At 57.6% G+C, this 16,881-nt stretch overlaps 1 protein-coding gene across 42 annotated transcripts in view; it reads right to left on the bottom strand.

The window, feature by feature from the left end:
• The window catches only part of CELF4 (CUGBP Elav-like family member 4), a 297,313-nt gene that overhangs the window by 62,832 nt on the left and 217,600 nt on the right, over positions 1 to 16,881 (bottom strand). For 23 of the 42 annotated variants that reach the window (XR_003793674.1, XR_003793676.1, XR_003793675.1 and 20 more), the window contains exon 3: positions 11,285 to 11,363. Coding sequence is in view for 38 of the 42 variants with exons in the window: in XM_029223461.1 (XP_029079294.1) it covers positions 11,285 to 11,363 (79 nt within the window). In the remaining 4 variants the exon portion in view is untranslated. The remainder of the gene's footprint in view (positions 1 to 11,284; positions 11,364 to 16,881) is intronic. The other 19 variants (XR_003793689.1, XM_029223544.1, XM_029223519.1 and 16 more) reach the window with 2 other exon arrangements.

The raw sequence follows: 16,881 nt of genomic DNA, 5'->3' as shown, positions 1-16,881 counted from the left end.
AGCTGGAAAGACCAGCGAGGAACAGCTGGAGAAAGCATTCCAGCAGGGTGGACCCTGACGAGGGCTCTGACCACGTAGAGCTGGGCAGCTGGGAAGGGTCAGAGAGGGCTGTCCGAGGGTGGCCATGTGCCTGAAAGTGGGCATGTACCTGGAGGTCTCAAGGCAGCAGGTAGTGGTCAGGACACAGGTGGCTTTGGGGCTTGTATTTCATGGTGACAAAAGGGCTCTTGAACTTAGGTTTTAATTCCCGTGCCCCCTGCCCCTCCCCTCACAGCTGGAGGCTGGAAGAGTCTCTCCCTGGTCTCCCTGACACCCTGTCCAGTCCCCCCCTGCAGGTGGCCAGTCTTCCCATATCCAGCTTCCACCAATCACCACTTCCCCTCATCTTCCAGAAAACCTCCAACTCTTTAACGGGGCCTTCGTTGGAACCCTCTCCTTGGGCCAGCTGGTTTCCTCATCTTACCCTGCATCCTTGTCTCACTGTCTTCTCAGCCTGAATCCCCTCCAGTAGGGAGCCTCCTCCAGAAAGCCTTCCCTGACTGCTTCCGCCTGCACAGCTCTCTCCTCTGCCGGCCGTGGCTCCTGCTGTCTCCACTGCCCATCTGGTGCTCTTGAGGCCATAAACTGATCTCCTCACCAGACTGTGAGCTTCCGATGGGTCCAAAGCTCGGCAAAGACTTGAAGACACCTTCCTGACCATGCCTCTGACTTTCATGGTCAGCTCTCCAGGGGCAGGGATCATCTCTCTGCACTCTTGAGTCACTTGCCGTTGGCCGTTCACGTCCAAGCCTTAAACATCCTAAGTCACCAGGGCCTGTTACTCTGTTGGGATGTGGCATCCGTGATGTCAGGATCATGGGTTTGTCTCTGACATGATCAAAAAGAAAATCTGTGCTGGCTGGTCCCTGCCGACCTCCAGCCTCTGCAAAGCCTTCCTCCTCATCAGGCCCGGACAGACAACGCCCTGAGTGCCCAGGCTGGCTCTCCTCTGCTGGGCAGACGTGGAGTTTCTCCACCTGCTCCTCCCTGAGAAGGGCCTCCACACTGAGAAGGGCCACAGACAGGCTCATCCTGCTGCTGACTGGGTTTGCACCTTGGGTAGTTCAGCTTCAGACCCTCCCCGATTCCTCCTACACCCACCCCCATTCCCAAAGGACATGGGGGAGGGGAGTGAGGAGCTGGAGAGCTCCTCCTTAAGGCTGTGGTCCAGCCTCAACCTTTGTGCCTCTGATGGGTGGCATTGACGCTGGGAGAACTTCCTCTGGGTCTCAGCACCCCGGCCAGACCTGAGAGAAGGCAGCAAGGCATGGGTCCTGCCCAGAAGGGTTGAGGCGTGAAGGCTGATTACTGGCTGTGTGATCTTGGGCAAGTCACCTCTCCTCTCTGAGGAGAATGGGGGTGCAGCTCGATCCACCTTGCGGGGCTGGTGCAGGGCTTGAGGTGCTCTTCCTGGAGGCTCTGGAGGACCTAATGGGAGAACCGAGGCCCTGCTGGCTCTTTCCATCTTCCTTCCAGAGGCCTGGCTTGGCTTTAGCAACAGCAGCTGCAGGCATTGCCTGCCTGGTTCCCCTGTGCATCGTCCTGGGCTGGGTGGGGAAGGAGAGCAGACAGGCACATCTGATCAGGAAGACTGGGCCTGGTGAACTTGGACTGGAGGGTGAGAAGATACAGGCCCCCCCAGATTCAGACACTGTCCGTGCACGGGTATAGGTGTCCACACCCTGGAATGCAAGCGGCAGTGAGACCCACAATGCATCACATCTGGTCTTCTGACTACAGGGAGTGGACTCTCTCTTCTTTAGCCAAACCAACTCTTCTACATTATTTTTTAAAAAGTCTAAGATGCCACATACTTGCCTTGCTTGTCCCTGTTTTCATGTCTTTGCCTGTGACACAGCCCAGATCCTACCTCTTGGTAAACCTGTCATTCCAATAATCACCTCCTCCAGGAAGCCTTCCTTGTCCCACCCCATTCTGGTAAATTCATACGCACAGTAGAGCTCTGGCCCTGGGCAGTATGATTTCTCTTTGCACTTTGTTGATCACACCTTGTCAGAGGTCCTCACCCCGGTCACCTCTCATTTCCCATGGACTGGACTCCAAGAATAAAATAACTGCAGCAGCTGTCATCAGGGGAGATTCCACAGCTCACCAACTGTTACCACCTATGGCAGCTCCAAGGGGCTGTCGCCATCCCCTTTGTGCCATGAGGTGGTGAGACATCACTGTGGGAAGGGCAGGACATGTGGGTGTGATGCCAGCATTGGCCCTTCTCTCTCCCCTGCTCCGGCTCCCTTCCCCCATCTGGCTGAGTCTCCCTAAACTACGGTTTCCAAAGCACGACTTATATCTGCTCCAAAGCCTTAGATGGCTTCCCTTTGCCTAAAGGCATCAATTTACAGCACCTTCTGGAAATCACTGTTCCCATATCTTGCCCTCCCCCGACAGTAGACACCTGATTCTGGCCTCTTGGGACCCTCCAAGCTTTCCTTGACTCGGGTTATTTTCCCACCTGGGAAACTCTGCCTTTCCTCCCTCAAATCCTCTCCCCTCTGAAGGTCAATCAGGTGTTACCCTTTTTTTTTTTTTAAATAAATTTATTTATTTATTTTTGGCTGCGGTGGGTTTTCGTTGCTGGGTGAGGGCTTCCTCTAGTTGCGGCTAGCGGGGGCTACTCTTCGTTGAGGTGCGCGGACTTCTTACTGTGTGGTGGTTTGTCTTGTTGCAGAGCACGGGCTCTAAGCGCGTGGGCTTCGGTAGTTGGGGCACGCGGGCTCAGTAGTTGGGGCACACGGGCTTAGTTGCTCCGCGGCATGTGGGATCTTCCCGGACCAGGGCTCGAACCCGTGTCCCCTGCATTGGCAGGCGGATTCTTAACCCCTGAGCCACCAGGGGAGTCCCAGGTGTTTCCCTTTCTGATCTCTCTGGTCCGTGCTGTCTCTCTCTGCCTCCCATCCCATCCTCCCACTGCACAGCCTCACTGCTCCCATATTGCTCTCAGGCTGTTCCAAGGGGTGTGTGTCGGGGGCCAGGAGGGCACTGGATACATCTTGCCCACGTCAGGGCTGCCTCGCTGAGGAACGCCTGGTCCAGGAAGGACTGCCTGTGACATCCTCTTGCTGGTGCTGCCTGTCTCCTGAGGAAGCGAGCATCTTCCCCTGCATTGCCCACACAATGCCCGCAACAGGACTCCGTGGGAGCGGCACGGAGTGGGAGACAGGGCCCCGTGGGTCCCTCTCTCTGTCATTCCTATTCCTGTCATCAGCCCCTTCACCCTGGGCACACATGAGGCAGCTTTTATATATCATCCAGGAGCCCATTTGCAATAATTAATATCCCATTTCCCCTGAAACAGTCCTTTGCTAAATTAGCCGGGGCCAGAGGGATTTTGGTGAGGAGCCACGAGTCTCAACTTAACTTGCCGAATGGATTAAAAGAACCTTAAAAACAAAATGCAGATCAATCAACACCCTTTCCCCCAGCTGAAAACCTAAAGTCCATTTAAGCTTGGCAGGTTTGCAGTTAATTATAATTTCACACTTATGGCAGGAGTTACCGAGGTATCTGTAATGTGTGCCTGCCCCACGGGGCCCTCTCCAGGGACCGTTCCCACCAGCCACCTCCTTCCCCAACACAAAGGCCTGTCTTCATGCAGCTGCTATTTGGGTTCAGTTGTGTCAACCAGAGGACCCTTCTGGAGTTTCAAAGTTTCTTTTTAAAAGGAGCTTGGGAAAGAAAGGAGACAAAGATCCTTTTAAGACAGAAGGAACAGGGGTTATGGAGAATAAAACCCCAGGGCAGGGGAACCTTGCACCATGATCTAGGGAGCCTAACTTGGAAGTGCTTAAACAGTAGGAGAGATTATGGTCAGATATGTGGTAGAACTTCCTGCCCATCAAAGAAGCCAAGCCCTGGGTGGGCCGCTTGGCCTGGTGATGAAGTGTCCAATCCTCAGTCCTTCCAAAAAGCAGATGGCCCCTGCGCGAGGCTGAGCGCCACCACTGTCTGGGAAGTGGGGAAGTGCTGTCTTAGGTCTGACATGTATTTCCCAAGCTGAACACTGTACTGCTTTTTCTTAAACATCAGTCCAAAATACATCAGGGATGCAAGTACAGGGAAGATCTGCCGGGACACTGGCTTTGGGGCTGGTGTTCAAGGGAAAACATTACAGTCTACAGCTTGAGAAATTCCAGTGGGAATAGGGCAGGGCAGGCTGACAAAACAGGGTTTCTGAGCTCTGATGGGCTGAGAGAGGCCCTGGGGTTGCTCTTCTTCTTGATGGTTTTTGAAGCGGGGGGGAGCTGGGTGAGAGGCCGACTCACGGGGGAAGGTGGACACAGTGGCTCCTTGGGCCCCTCCAGGCCACGGGATGCTGTGTCCTGGCCAACAGGGCACTTAGCTCTCCCCCAGCCAAAGGTTCACCTTGACGTCTCGCTCCAGGCCTGTGGGCGCAGAGACAGCTGCAGGAAGGGAGCACGATGTTGAACGGGAGGACAGAGGATCTAAGGATACGGGGGTCTGCAGGGTCTGGGAGGGGTGTGTGTAGAAAGGAAACACATCCCTATCACACACACTTCCAGGGGTCCACACACTGCCTGCTTCCAGGAGCTTCTGTGGGGACACAGAAAGATCGGGGGATGGGGAGTGTGGGGCGTTTTCTGCTCTGAGCTGCAGACCCCTCTCCTTTAGGTGGCTGCTTGGGGCCTCAGTCACTGGACCCCTTCTCAGCCCAAGGTCGCACCCTCTAGTTGGGGTGGGGTTGGCTCCACTCATTCTGAGGTCTCTCCAGCAGGGTACAAACCAGGAGCCCCAAAGTAGAGGTCAGGATGTGCTGGACCCGGGGAGGACGTTCCTGAGGTCCCAAAGGGGAGAGACTGGGGCAGAGGTGGGGGGGGCGCTCTTGCTGTGGGACTTGACTTCCAGACGGTGGCTTGGCTGTGGCAGAAATGGGGCTGTTCTTGGGGCCAGAGCCTCTGTCCACCCCACCCCCAGGACCTTCTGCAGGGGTTCACACCTGTCCTCCAAGCCTTTCCTTACACCTTCCCCCTCCCCTCCCCCTGAACTGCACCTCGGGTCAGGGGTCATCTAGGGTAACACCGTGTTTTAAAACCTTGTTTCTTACTGTCATGGTATCATTTCAGATGAACCTTCAGTGTGCTGTGCCCCCCCCCCGCCCTTTAGCCTCATGTTTCTTGTACCCCCTCCTGCCTGGGACAGGGGCTTCCTAGCAGAACCCTGAGGGGTTTCTGTTCACCCAGAAGCTTTTGTCAAGTGAGTCATTTATTGCCTCTCAAGATTGGAAAATGGAAACTTCTGTATATTGAATTTTCCTAAAGCAGGGCCATTTCATCTGCTGCTCACGAAATTGCCTACCTAGAGCATGGGACTGAATAGCTAGAAAAGTCTGGACGTGAGAAGCCCGGCATCGGCGGGTCCCCAGTGTGGCCATGGGTCTCGTGGGCCCCTGGACCGCAAGGTGAGGCCCACACCCCTCAGCCGGTCCCCAACAGACCCTTGAAGGCCTCCCGACAGCACACGGTCTGGGTCTGTTTAGAAATAAAATAATGCTTAGAGGAGAAATGGGGAACTTAATAGGATTTCAAAAGCCACAGGAACTGATGGGGCTACAGATGGTGGAGGGGCTGGGAAGATGGAGTCAGCCCCGGTTTTATAGTGGGGAATGTGGCCTCGGGGAGGGCCTCAGAGCCACGTCTACATGCATCGTGTCCAACCTCATTTGCTGGCCCAGCGGGACTCCGCTGCCACGAGAGCACCGGCTGTGATGAGGGGGACGGACGCCCTGAAGATGCTGTTAAACGGACAGGGAGCCGCGAGAGGCTGCAGGAGCCGCTTGGCTAAGTGACCGGCCCTCACCTGCCTCGGTGGAAACGAATGACTCACGGACTGTCACACCTGTGCCCAACTCTCCATGCCTTCCCCGCCCTGCCCTTCAGGCCAGAGAGAGACTGAGACAGGAGGGGGAGACTGAACTGGTGGAGAGACGCAGACATGGGCTCCCAGGTCTGCAAAGGGAGGAGGGGGAGGCAGTGGAAGCTTGGGGGTGGGGGACTTCAGCCCCAGGTGGTTCTGCAGGACTTGGAGGGGTACATAAAAGAGGTCCCGTCACCCTCTAGAAGCTTCCGTGTGTGTGTGTGCACGTGTGTCGGGGCGGGCAGGGGCGGGCGGGGGGACAGTCCATGGCTGCAGCTCAGGGCCACTCCCCTTGACATCGCCGGAGCCTCCTCCAGGCCCTGCCGCCTGGAGCTCAGCCCTCCTGCTGTGTCCACCCTACACCCTTCCTTCCACGATCATCGGGCCTCCGTCCAGGCTCCCCTATCAGGTACAGTCTCAGCTGCCCCTTTGCCTCCCTAGCCTGGGCCTGACCAAGGCCCCCTCAGGAAAACACGCCTGATGGGCCAGAGAGGGACCGTGGGAGCCCCTCGTCGGTCCCCACGGTGGGCATGACCGCTTCCCGAGCTCGGGCTCACATGTCTCACACGTTGCTGGAGGCTGGAGTGTGTCTGTGCTCGTGTGGTTTCCAGTCTGTGTCCCTGGAGGGGTGAGAGTGTGGCGGCCACCCGGGAGGGCTGCTTTCACCCTTGCTCCTGTTCCCTCGGAAGGGCTCCCCGGTGCCTCCCTGCTCCCTCTGAGGGGGCGGCCCCTTGAACCCTGAGTCCCCTCTTTCCCAGGACTCCCTCCCAAGCCGTCTTGGTTTCTAACTTCTCCAACGCCTCAGCCTGACATCTTGCTGCTTTCTTCTGTCATTTCATGTAGATGAGATACAAACGGGTGGCCCCAGTCTGTGCCCCGCCCCCAGTCACTGGATCCCTGGTGCGGACGTTCGGTTTCACTTCACCAGGCGCGAGTGTGGAATTGGGTGTGTGTCTGTGGGTGCCTTTGTCAGCGCTGAGCGGACAGCGTGTTGGTGGGAAAGGTGTGTGAGTGCCTCCCTCATCTGGGCCCTGGATGAGGCCTGCATTAGCTGAAACTTCTGACCTGCAGCTGGCTACTGGGAAGAGGTGGGGGTGGTTTCTGGTGATGGGGTCAGAGGGGTGTGGCTTCCTAGGGCACAGCTCACATCTGCTGCTATGTGGCTAGGACTGGCGGAGGTGGGGTGGGACCAGGCCTACATCTGCTGTACTGGCCCAGGTCTCAGCCACTCCTTCCCTCCTCAAGGGCTCCTACTTGTTTGCTGACCCCCTTGAGCCCCTTGAGGGGGGGTGGTGGACCCCAGCCCCGGCCTCCTCCGGTTCAGCCCAGGGAGCCCCCAAGCAGGTTTGCTGCCTGAGGCCAGGCTGCTCAGAGCCTAACTTCCTGAAAGGACCCCCCCCCCCCCCCCCCCCCCCCCCGCCCCCCCCCCCCGAAAGGCCCCCCCCCCCCCCCCCCCCCCCCCCCCCCCCCCCGCATTCTGGCTTCAGGAGCCTTGCCTGGGGCCGGGGGGGGGGGGCGGGTGGGGGGGGCTTATCCTGTCTTCAGCCGTAGCACTCATTTGGACTGAGACCAGGGAGGATGGGGAGGGGGTCAGGGCTCCAGGGCAGCCCACTGCGGGCACCCACCCAGAGGCTGAGAGTCAAACGGAGAGGCTGAAGGGCCCCTGCAGCTGTGGAGACCCAGTTCAGACGGGGACCGTGAACCAGCTCTTGGGGCGGGTGTGTCTGCCGGCTAGGAGGCAAAGGACACAACAGTTCACGCCCAAGAAAGCGTCCTTGCCTCTGAGATGGCCAGGGCAGGTGGGAGGGTGCCCTCTACCTGGTTCCTCTCTGTCCCCAGCCTGCCTCACTCCCCTGGTGAATGAACTGGCTTGCTTATTTGGGGGTGAATCTGAGTTGATATATGACTTGCTCCAGCAAGTTCTGTGGGGTTAACAGGATTCTCCTTGCAGCGGGATGGGTCCTGGGGAAGCTCTTTCTCCTTTGGTTTTCTTTCCCCACCTAGCTGGAGCCCTAGCTCTTGGTGGTGGTATCAGGGGCTGTCTCCTCTCTTCCTGCCCAGGGATGTTACAGCTGTGATGCCCTCTCTTTGCCTGGTCCTCCATGGCGTCAGTGGCTCCTCCTTCTGATGGAGACAAGTGCGACCCCTTGGCCTTGTGTTCAGGGTCCCATTTTCATTTTGGGCCCTCACTGTCTCCTGCCAAGTCTACACCTCTTGGTCCAGTTTTCACCTCCTCCAGGAAGCCCTCCCTGCTTGCTCCAGGCCACAGTGGGTTCTCTCTTCTCTGACCCCTGCAGACCTGGTCTCTCATGTCTTATGGGTACGTCCGGGAGCTTCTCGTCCAGACTGGCCCTGCCTCCCTTACCTGGGACCCTGTTCCTCTCCCCTCATTTACCTTGAGAATAGCCCTAGAAGTATGACAAACGCCTGCAGCACCTTCCCACTGTCCCCTGAGTCCGAAAGACTATCCTAGGAGTCAGAGGAATGCAGAGCACCTGGGTGCTGGTTACTGACAGGCAGGGCTTTGAATTCTGGCTCTGCCACCACCTAGCTGTGTGACCTGAAACAAGTTACTTAGCTTCTCTGTGCCTTGGTTTGTACCTTTAAGTGGGGCCAATAACTTCCACCTCCCAACGTTTTTGTATGGATTAAACGTATTTGTTTAAAGTCCTGGCCCACAGCGGTCTGGTGGTTAAGACTCTGCGCTCTCACTGCTGAGGGCCTGGGTTCAATCCCTGGTTGGGGAACTAAGGTCCCACAGGCTGCGTGCTGTGGCCAAATCAAATCAAATCAAATCAAATCCCAGCCCTCAGTGGGTGCTCTGTAAACAGCAGCTTTCCTGGATAGTGAGATCTCCCATCCCTGGGTGAGGGGGTGGAGGCCCAGAGAAGCAGTGTCCGGGCCAGAGCTCATTCTGGACAAAGATGGGAATAGAACCCAGGACCAGAACAAGAGCTGCCGTCCTGTACTCTTCCTGGGGAGCTCCAGCCAAGCACCTAGCTAATCCGGGATGAGGAGAGCCCGGGTGGTGCAGACCCACCTCTCCCTCTAGGGCCATTTCCCATCCTGCCCCTCCTTTCTCCTCCCAGCTGTGCCCCCAAGTCTTCCCAGCTCCCTGCCACCTTCCCCTCTACCCACTTTCTCCCAGGCCTCCCTCCTCCTTCTGCCCCTTTCCCTTCACCTTTCTGGGCTCTTCCTTTCCCATCGTGTTCCTCCCCCGCCCCTTCCACTCCCACCCCTGCCTTTCATACCTTTCTCCTGTTCCCATTTCTTTCATCTTTTTAATGTTCACCTCTCCCCCATCCCCTCCCCCCACTGAAGAAGTATTTAATGGATATTAAATTATTTTAAACTTTCTTTTTCTTTTCAAATAGCTTGGTGATGATGCTTACTCAGGATCGTCTCCTTGTTTAATACTGAATATGCAATGAATGGATAGATGTTTAGGTTTGGCTCTCTTTTCCCCCCTTTCTACTGCAGGAAGAATAAAAGACCTGATTAATCTGGTTTGGGGCAAGTGTCAGCACAGGAGATATATGGGAGAAAGGAGATGAGGTTAGCAACTTGAAGTCGGAGAGTTACTGCCTCCGGGGCCAGTGAGGGGAGAAACGGTTTGCATTAGAGCGCAGCGCGGCCTCGCTGGCAGCAGGCTTCCCGACACCCTGCTCCCGTCCTGGATTAAACTAGGCCTTCTTCATGCCACCCCGACTTCTCCAGGTGTGGAATATCCCCTCCTTCAAGGCAGCTCAAGTGCCACGTCCTCGTCCTCCGAGGTCTCTGGCTGCCCCCACCTCGGGGACCCCTCCTCTGGGACCGCAGGTGCCACTTACCGTCCGAGCTCCCTCCCTACCAAAGCCAGGGGTCTCTGCTGCCTCCTGGCCCTGCCACATGGACAGGGCGTTGCAGGTGAGTCACTGCCTGACAGGTGACCTGGGGGCCAGGTCCTGCTGGTCCTTTCTCCCGGAGACAGTCTCTGGGAGAGGCCCTGCCTCTGCCCCGTGTCACCGAGGGCACCTGCGTGAGGCCAGACTGCATGCCTCTCTCCGCCAGGGCAGGGGGCCTGGCCCTGGGTGTTTGAGGAGCCTCTGTGTGCAGAGAAAACCAAGTAACTGGGCTGCCAGGAGAGGGGCAGGAGCAAGCAGCATGACCCAGGTGTGGTCTGCAGCATGAGCCCTTCACACCTGAACCATTTTTACTCTTCAACCAACCCGCCCCCATGATCGGGGTCCTCGGGATGGGGAGCTCTCAGAGGGCCACAGGGAGGCGCACCTGTGCCCTGGGGCATGGGGCCCCTTCGGGCAGCTGGGTTTGTTGGGTGGGATTCGAGGCCTGGGTCAGGAGGGCCCCAGAGCCATAGAGGCCTTGTGCCAGGGTGGAGGCCCTGTTGGGGCCCAGAGGGCAGAGGCCTGTGCTGGAGGGACCACAGGTCCCAGGGGTGGGCAGGCCACCTGTGGCCACACTACAGTTTCCTCAGGACAAGAACCTTGACTCTGAATTTGCAAATAGCTTTTGCCTATTTTTTTGCTCTTAATTTCCTGGAAAATTGGGAGGGGGGGAGAGGGGGAGGGAGAGAGAAGTCCCTCAGCGCCCGGTTGAGCTGAGATGAGAGCGAGTGTCCAGGCCTAGCCAGGGAGAGCCCAGGGGCATGGTGTGGGCACAGACACCCAGGCCAGAAGCCTGGAGGGTGGACGCTCGGCAGAAGAGCCAGAGCCTGGCCTGGTCGAGCCTCTGTGTGCAGTGGGGGGGCGGGGGGGAGGTCCCCGCTGGTGGATGGAACAGAGCCTCCCCTTGGGGCACAGAGGCCTGAGTCTGGGGGTGAGGCTCTGTCCTCCTGCTCTGTCCCCTTCCAGACATCTGCCTGTCCACCTGTATGTAGGTCCAGGGTCTTGACTTCGGCAGCCCCACCCTGCAGTGGGCAGCCCCCCTCAGATTCACCCACTCTGGCCTGAGCCTTCCCAGGGCAGGACTGAAACACATTTCCTCCCTCCCAGCCTGGCACCGTTTCAACTAGTCTAGTCCCATCCCAGTGGGGATTTCCTTGGTGACACAGAGGTGGGCCTACCCTTTTGGGTGTCTTAAAGGGGGCAGTGGAGTGCCCAGGACATCCTACTTGTTTACTCATGGGAAGGAAGGAACCCCAGCATACGGCAGACCCCAATTCTCCCCCATCTTCTTTACTCTGTCCCCACATCTGTCACCCAGGGCTCCAAAGCCCTGTTCCAACCCTGGGCCATGAGGTCCCCAGGGGGCAGGGGGAGGCGGCAGGGAGTTGCTGCAACGCTGCATCAGGGGGAGGGGAGGGGGGAGGGAAGGAAAGGAGGGAGGGGGAGGGGAGAGACAAGTGGGCCCTCACGTGAAGGGGGCTGGCGCAGGCAGCTACTACCTCCTCGGCTCTCGCTGTCCGCTGGCTTCACCTGGATCGGCCGGTTCATCTGCAACAGAGCACAGGGGGGCAGTGTTAGAGCAGACACATCTGCACCCGAAGATACGCAGGTGTTCACGGGGACATAGCACACGGACCACACCACCGACACATACACCCGCATACCCTCGCAGCTGCAAACGAGCGGGTCTTCACTAAAGCCCCACCCATCTCCCCTCCCCAGTGTGGTCCCCAGGGTCCCCTGATTTCAGGAGGGTTTCTCAGGATTGGAGGTCTCCAATCCTGAGAGGGACCTCCAGTGGTCCCTCTCCCAGCTTTGAGTACCTCTTGCTGTGATACTAGAATCTGAGATGTCCCCTCTCTGGCCCACCCTAGAGACAGATCGCTTTGCTTGAAACTAGCTGGTCTCTGGCCAAAGACTAACTCCTGCCCATGTTGGGGCATGGCAGTGAGTTGCACCCCATCCCTGCAGTATCCTGCAGACGCTGGCTGTGGGTCCCAGGCTCTGGACCACTCAGCTCCTTGTTGGAGCAGAGCTCAGGGCTGGGGCTCCTGACTGCGGCCAGGCTGTCCCCTCGGGGTGTATGTGGAGTGGGCACAGCTACTTGTCTCACGTGGTGTCTGGGTGCCAGGACGACACCAGGCACGGCCTGACGCCCCCAGCCTTTTAGCCGCCGGCCTCTCTGGAGGATCCGTTTCAATGCCTCATTCAGGCCACTAGGGGGCTCTGAACTCCAGGATCTGGGGCTCCGCAGCCTGTTTTCCATCCTCCGGATGCCAGAGGAGGCATAAGGTGGGCTCTCAGGCCCTGAGGATATTTCACACAATAAAAATGGTAGGAATCACGCAAATGGAATTGTATTTTATGTCTTTGCCAGTGCTTTTGCTTGTCCTGTACCTCTCTTATCCCTTACTCTATTTGCATTTCTCTCACAAACAAACCTTGAGAGGCAGGCAGTGCAGGTACTAAATGCCCCCATTTTGTAGATGGAGAAGCTGAGGCGGGGCCCCCTTGTGGCAAGATGTGCCTGGGAACCTGGGTCCTCCAGGGCTATTTTTGGGCTTTTGTCCTGCACCAGGTGACTTTCCGTTGCCAGTTCCCCTTGTGTATGGAGGCTGGACTAGCCAGTCACAAGCTTCCTTCTGGTCTAGGATTCGAAGTGAGCTTTGGTTGCGTCAAGACGATGGGTGGGGGAGCGTGGGTGCCCGTGACTCAGCAAGGTGAAGATGAGGCCAGGGGAAGGGCAGAGCGACGCAAGGAAGGACAGAGGCGGGAGGCAGGGCACAGAACAGAGGAAAAGGAAGCACAGGTGGCCCGGAGGGTAAGATAGGATTCTGGGGGGGCCGGTCCACTAAGAGGGGGTCCGGGTGCCATTGTTTGCCAGGAGGTCCCCACTCGGCACCCCTTATGGAGTTGAGGGAAATGAAGGTACTTGGTATGTACGCTCTGCCCACGGAGGAAGGTGTGGGTTTACGGGAACCTCCAATTAACAGGGAGAAGGAAGAGGGACATAGGAAATTCCCAGCTTCATTTTGGGGGTCCTGGCTCCCCCATAGACCACCTCCTTTCCAGTCCTTGAGCGAAGGGTCCAGGAGGCTGAGCTTGCCTCTGGCTGTGGGAGAAGGGCTGTACTCTCAGGTTCCCGTTCTGTGTCTTCGGAGACTCCACATCCAGCCCTTCCCTAGGCTGTCCCTCCTTTCTGGAACACCCCTTCCTCCTAGTCTCCCCCAAAGCTGCAATAGTCTCTTACTCCAGAAAGGCCCCACGGCTGACCTGGACCCAGTTCTGGCCATTGTATTCTCCTGGGTATATTTCTATGGCTTTCTTGCTTATGTAATTATTATAATGCTCCACGGACGGATTATTATCTCTCTCTTGCCAATGAAAAGCCAAGCTCGGAGGAGTGGCAGATCCAGACTGCAGCCAGGGTGGGTAGGCACGGTGCTACCATGATAAGTTATGATGATGGGGTGGGTTGGACTTCCTATGTTTCACCTCATTTGACCCCAAAGCTGCTCTGAAAGGAGGGGGTCAAGGGAAGATGTCCATCTGGCAAGGGGCAATTGGACCACCAAATTGAATACAACCCCTCTGCCTGGTCCCCCAAATCTGGCCCCCACCGCCTCTTGCATCATTCCATTCCTCACGACCAGGCACTTTCCCCCCCCATCTGTTTCTTCGGCCTGTGAGCTCTGTTCCCATACCCCCACCAGCCTCTGGCCTGAAGCCTTCCTGGTACTCCAGGGGGAAGAGTCCTGCAGGAATTCTCCCTTTTCCGTATAGAATGTACAGTCAAGTTGGGAATTGAGTTGCAAAGGGGGCACCGCACTGCTACACCTACAGGAACACGAACAGCTGCTACAAAATTATATTGTTGGATTATCATCACTTCCCCTAGGATGCGTGCAAATAGATAATCTTTAACCAAGGAAATGGAGTTTCAGAGAGGTTAAGAAACTAGCTTGAGGTCACACAGGTGGTAAACGGTGATCAAGGTGAACCCAGGACTCTTAACACCAGACTACATGTTCGGGAGATTCTGGGAACCAGACGTGACAGGCTTAGGAAGGGTCCAGGAAAGTTCAGAGTGTGGGGAAGGGGGTGAGTGGTGAGCTGATTCAGGCTCCCCGGTAAGGAGTGGGGCGTGAGGAGGGGCAGGTAGAAGAGTGTGAACCAGGCTCGGCGGGCTCTGCTGCTGTGGAGACGAGGGAAGGAGGAGGCCGCAGAGGAGGCTCCGTCCCTGGGGCCAGAGCAGGCCCAGGCCGAGTCCGAATGCTTAGAGGCAATGCTGGGAGGAAGGGCAGGGACCCTGGGAGGACGCCTCCCCTGGCACCTTGTTTCTGAGTCCCACAGCAAATCTCTATGGAGAGCAGAGGGGGTGAGTCCTATGGACGGACAAGGGCTGGGGTAGAACTGTTTCTGTTGTAATGGGACCCATTTTCCATGGTAAATTAAACAAGGCAAATGCAATCTGCCTGTGCGTGGAGCCTTCCACCCTGGGGCATGTCATCCTCAGGCAGTCAGCCACTGTCCCGCTGTCCTTGACACCTGGGCACTCGTGAATGCTCTGCCCCAGGCTCACGGACTTAGGCCTGATTCCCCTCAGTTCCACCCCCCACCCCCCAGCAAGCCCTCCCTGACCAGGCCAGCCCTGGACGGTGCTTCCAGACCTCCTCCATCACTGGGCTCCTGGCAGTGGGGACCCAGGGGCTCATCTAGCCTCCCACCTGCCCTCAGCCATGGTCTGGGCACCCACAATGGAGCAGAATTGCCCTGGTTCCCATGGACCTGTGGCTCCTGGGGTCATATTTCATGTCCTATTATTATCTAGGGATGGTCAGAGTCCATACAGCCTTTGCAGGGCTGTCAGGGTGGTGCCAGGATAGATGGAGAGAGAAAGAAATCCCGTGCTTTCTTAATTCTCAGCAGAAGTAAAGTGTCAGGCTCAGCTGGGAAGATTTCTTAGGTAGAGCAGGCTCTGTACAGATGCCTCGGGCCTGAAGGGAGATCTCCCTCCTTCGGCCCGTGTTTCTCTTCCCTGTTCCAGACTCCAGACCCATCTAGCCTCGCCCGGGCCTGCTTACATCCTGGGGAGCAGAGGGCAGACCATGCCGCAGAGATGGGCAGTGAGGCACGAACGGTGAAGAAGGGGAGACAGGATACTGGTAGGAAGGCGGGAGGGGCAGTTGCCATCTCCTTGCCCGTCTTCTAACTTTGACTGTGGCCTCAGGACCTCTTGGCCACGTGAGCCCCAGGGCATCCCCTGCAGGTGAATGTCAAGGATGCTGGGGCCCATTTCTTGGTGCCTTTCCTCTAACCCATCCCTTGCTCCTCTGTCCAGCCATCCCGTCCCTCTCAGCCACTGTATTATCCTTCTGGGAGGGCCTGGGCCTGGGCCTCGGGGGGCTGGGTCATCAGCATCCCCATGTTCCCCAGTGGCCTTCAGCCCCGGTTGTGCCTCCAGGTGCCTGAGCTGGGCCGCCTTCCCTGGGTCAGGAACAGCTCCCTGAAGCCACCCTCAGGCTTCTGGGGTCAGCCCTCTGGGGACATCACTAACTTCCTTTGTCATCGACTGTGTTCGGGCTTCCAGCCCCGGGGGCCCCTCAGGGGGAGCGAGTGGTCCTGGCCTAGGTCTGGGGTCCTCTCTGCCCCCTGCTGCAGCCAGTGGTGGGTGGCGGGGCCTCCTTCCCTCCCAGGCCCCTCTGCCCTGGCCCCACCTCCCCTTCTTCTCCCCGTCTCTGCCACTTTTTGCATCAACACATAGCCATGCATTAAACAAGACATTCCATTAATTTCTTCATCATCGTAACTTAAGCTGGGACACACCCTTTAAATATTCATTCAGCTGTGAAAACTGGGCATTAAAATTTTAATAATGTCAAGCTCATTTGAACCGGGTTCCTTGGGGACGATTACGATACAATTAGAATAAATACATGATTGATCTGGTCCAAAGGCTTCACCTGTCCGTCCAGCGTGGCTTACCGCGTAAGGAGAGGCCTGTGGCCAGTGGGCAGACAGACAGACTGATGGACAGGCCAGCTGGCTCTTTCTTGACTCCCTCTCTCCCTCCCAACACCCCCTCCCATCTCTGCTCCGGGGGCCACGTCTCCCTCCCACAGGGGTCTGTGGGTCTCTGCTGCCCACTGTGGGCCAGGGTGCAGGGCCGTCCCTCGGCATCTGGGAAGCTGGCTCTGATTAACCCTCGTGGTTCCAGTTACCGCTTTCCTTGTCCTCCTGGTACAAACTGGGCTGTGCCCCTGGGCTTGTTCCTGTGTGAGAGCCATTCTCTTGTCTGTGTCTCTTCACCCCGGCCCTGCGAGGGGCTCCCTGAGGCTGGAATGAAACCCCACCAGAGCAGGCCCAGCCTGCGGAGGGGGCCCCTGGTCCCTGAGTGCCCACATGTGTTCTGCCACCAGACCAGAGAGGGACTGTCTTCACTCGGCTTCCCTTCTGCTGCAATCACCTTCCTAAGGGCTGGCATGAAGGTTTTGGGGGGTGGCTGAGCCCCCTCTGTCCCTTACTGCCTGGCACCTGCCTAAGCCAGTGCCAGGGTGAGCCCTGGGGACGTCCGGAACTCGCCCCTGCTTCACTGGGGACAGCCCTTGCTGCCCGCAGGATCACTTGGGGCCCTTCCTCCTGGAGCTGGGTCCCCCTCCACCTGTCTTCTCAGGACCCTAAGCCCCCTGCTTCACACCGGGCCCCAGTGAGCTGACCCAGAGCTGTCTCAGAAAGAGCCTGGGAAGTTCCCTGTCACTCGTCAAAGGCCATCCAAACCCTCCTCTTCCTCAAAAGACTTCCTGCCCTTCCAGTAAGACTTCCTTGGTTATCTCTCAGCCCCCCAGCCACACATGGCCCTATACCACTCTCTCTCCCTCTCAGTGTGTGTGTGTGTGTGCACGCGCGCGTGACTGCGACAGAGAGACACTTGTTTCTCAAGCAAGAGCAGGGACCTGATTTCCTACTCACAGACCCCCCCCAGACCCTACCCTAACTCAGGACTGAGCTCCCCTGGAGTGTGTGTGTGTGTGTGTGTGTGTGTGTGTGTGTGTGTGTGTGTGTGTGT

Source organism: Monodon monoceros, unplaced genomic scaffold (assembly GCF_005190385.1).
Source record: "Monodon monoceros isolate NGI ecotype Baffin Bay Population unplaced genomic scaffold, NGI_Narwhal_1 Super_Scaffold_1, whole genome shotgun sequence".
NCBI lineage: Eukaryota > Metazoa > Chordata > Mammalia > Artiodactyla > Monodontidae > Monodon > Monodon monoceros.
This window is presented reverse-complemented; position numbering and strand designations above follow the sequence as displayed.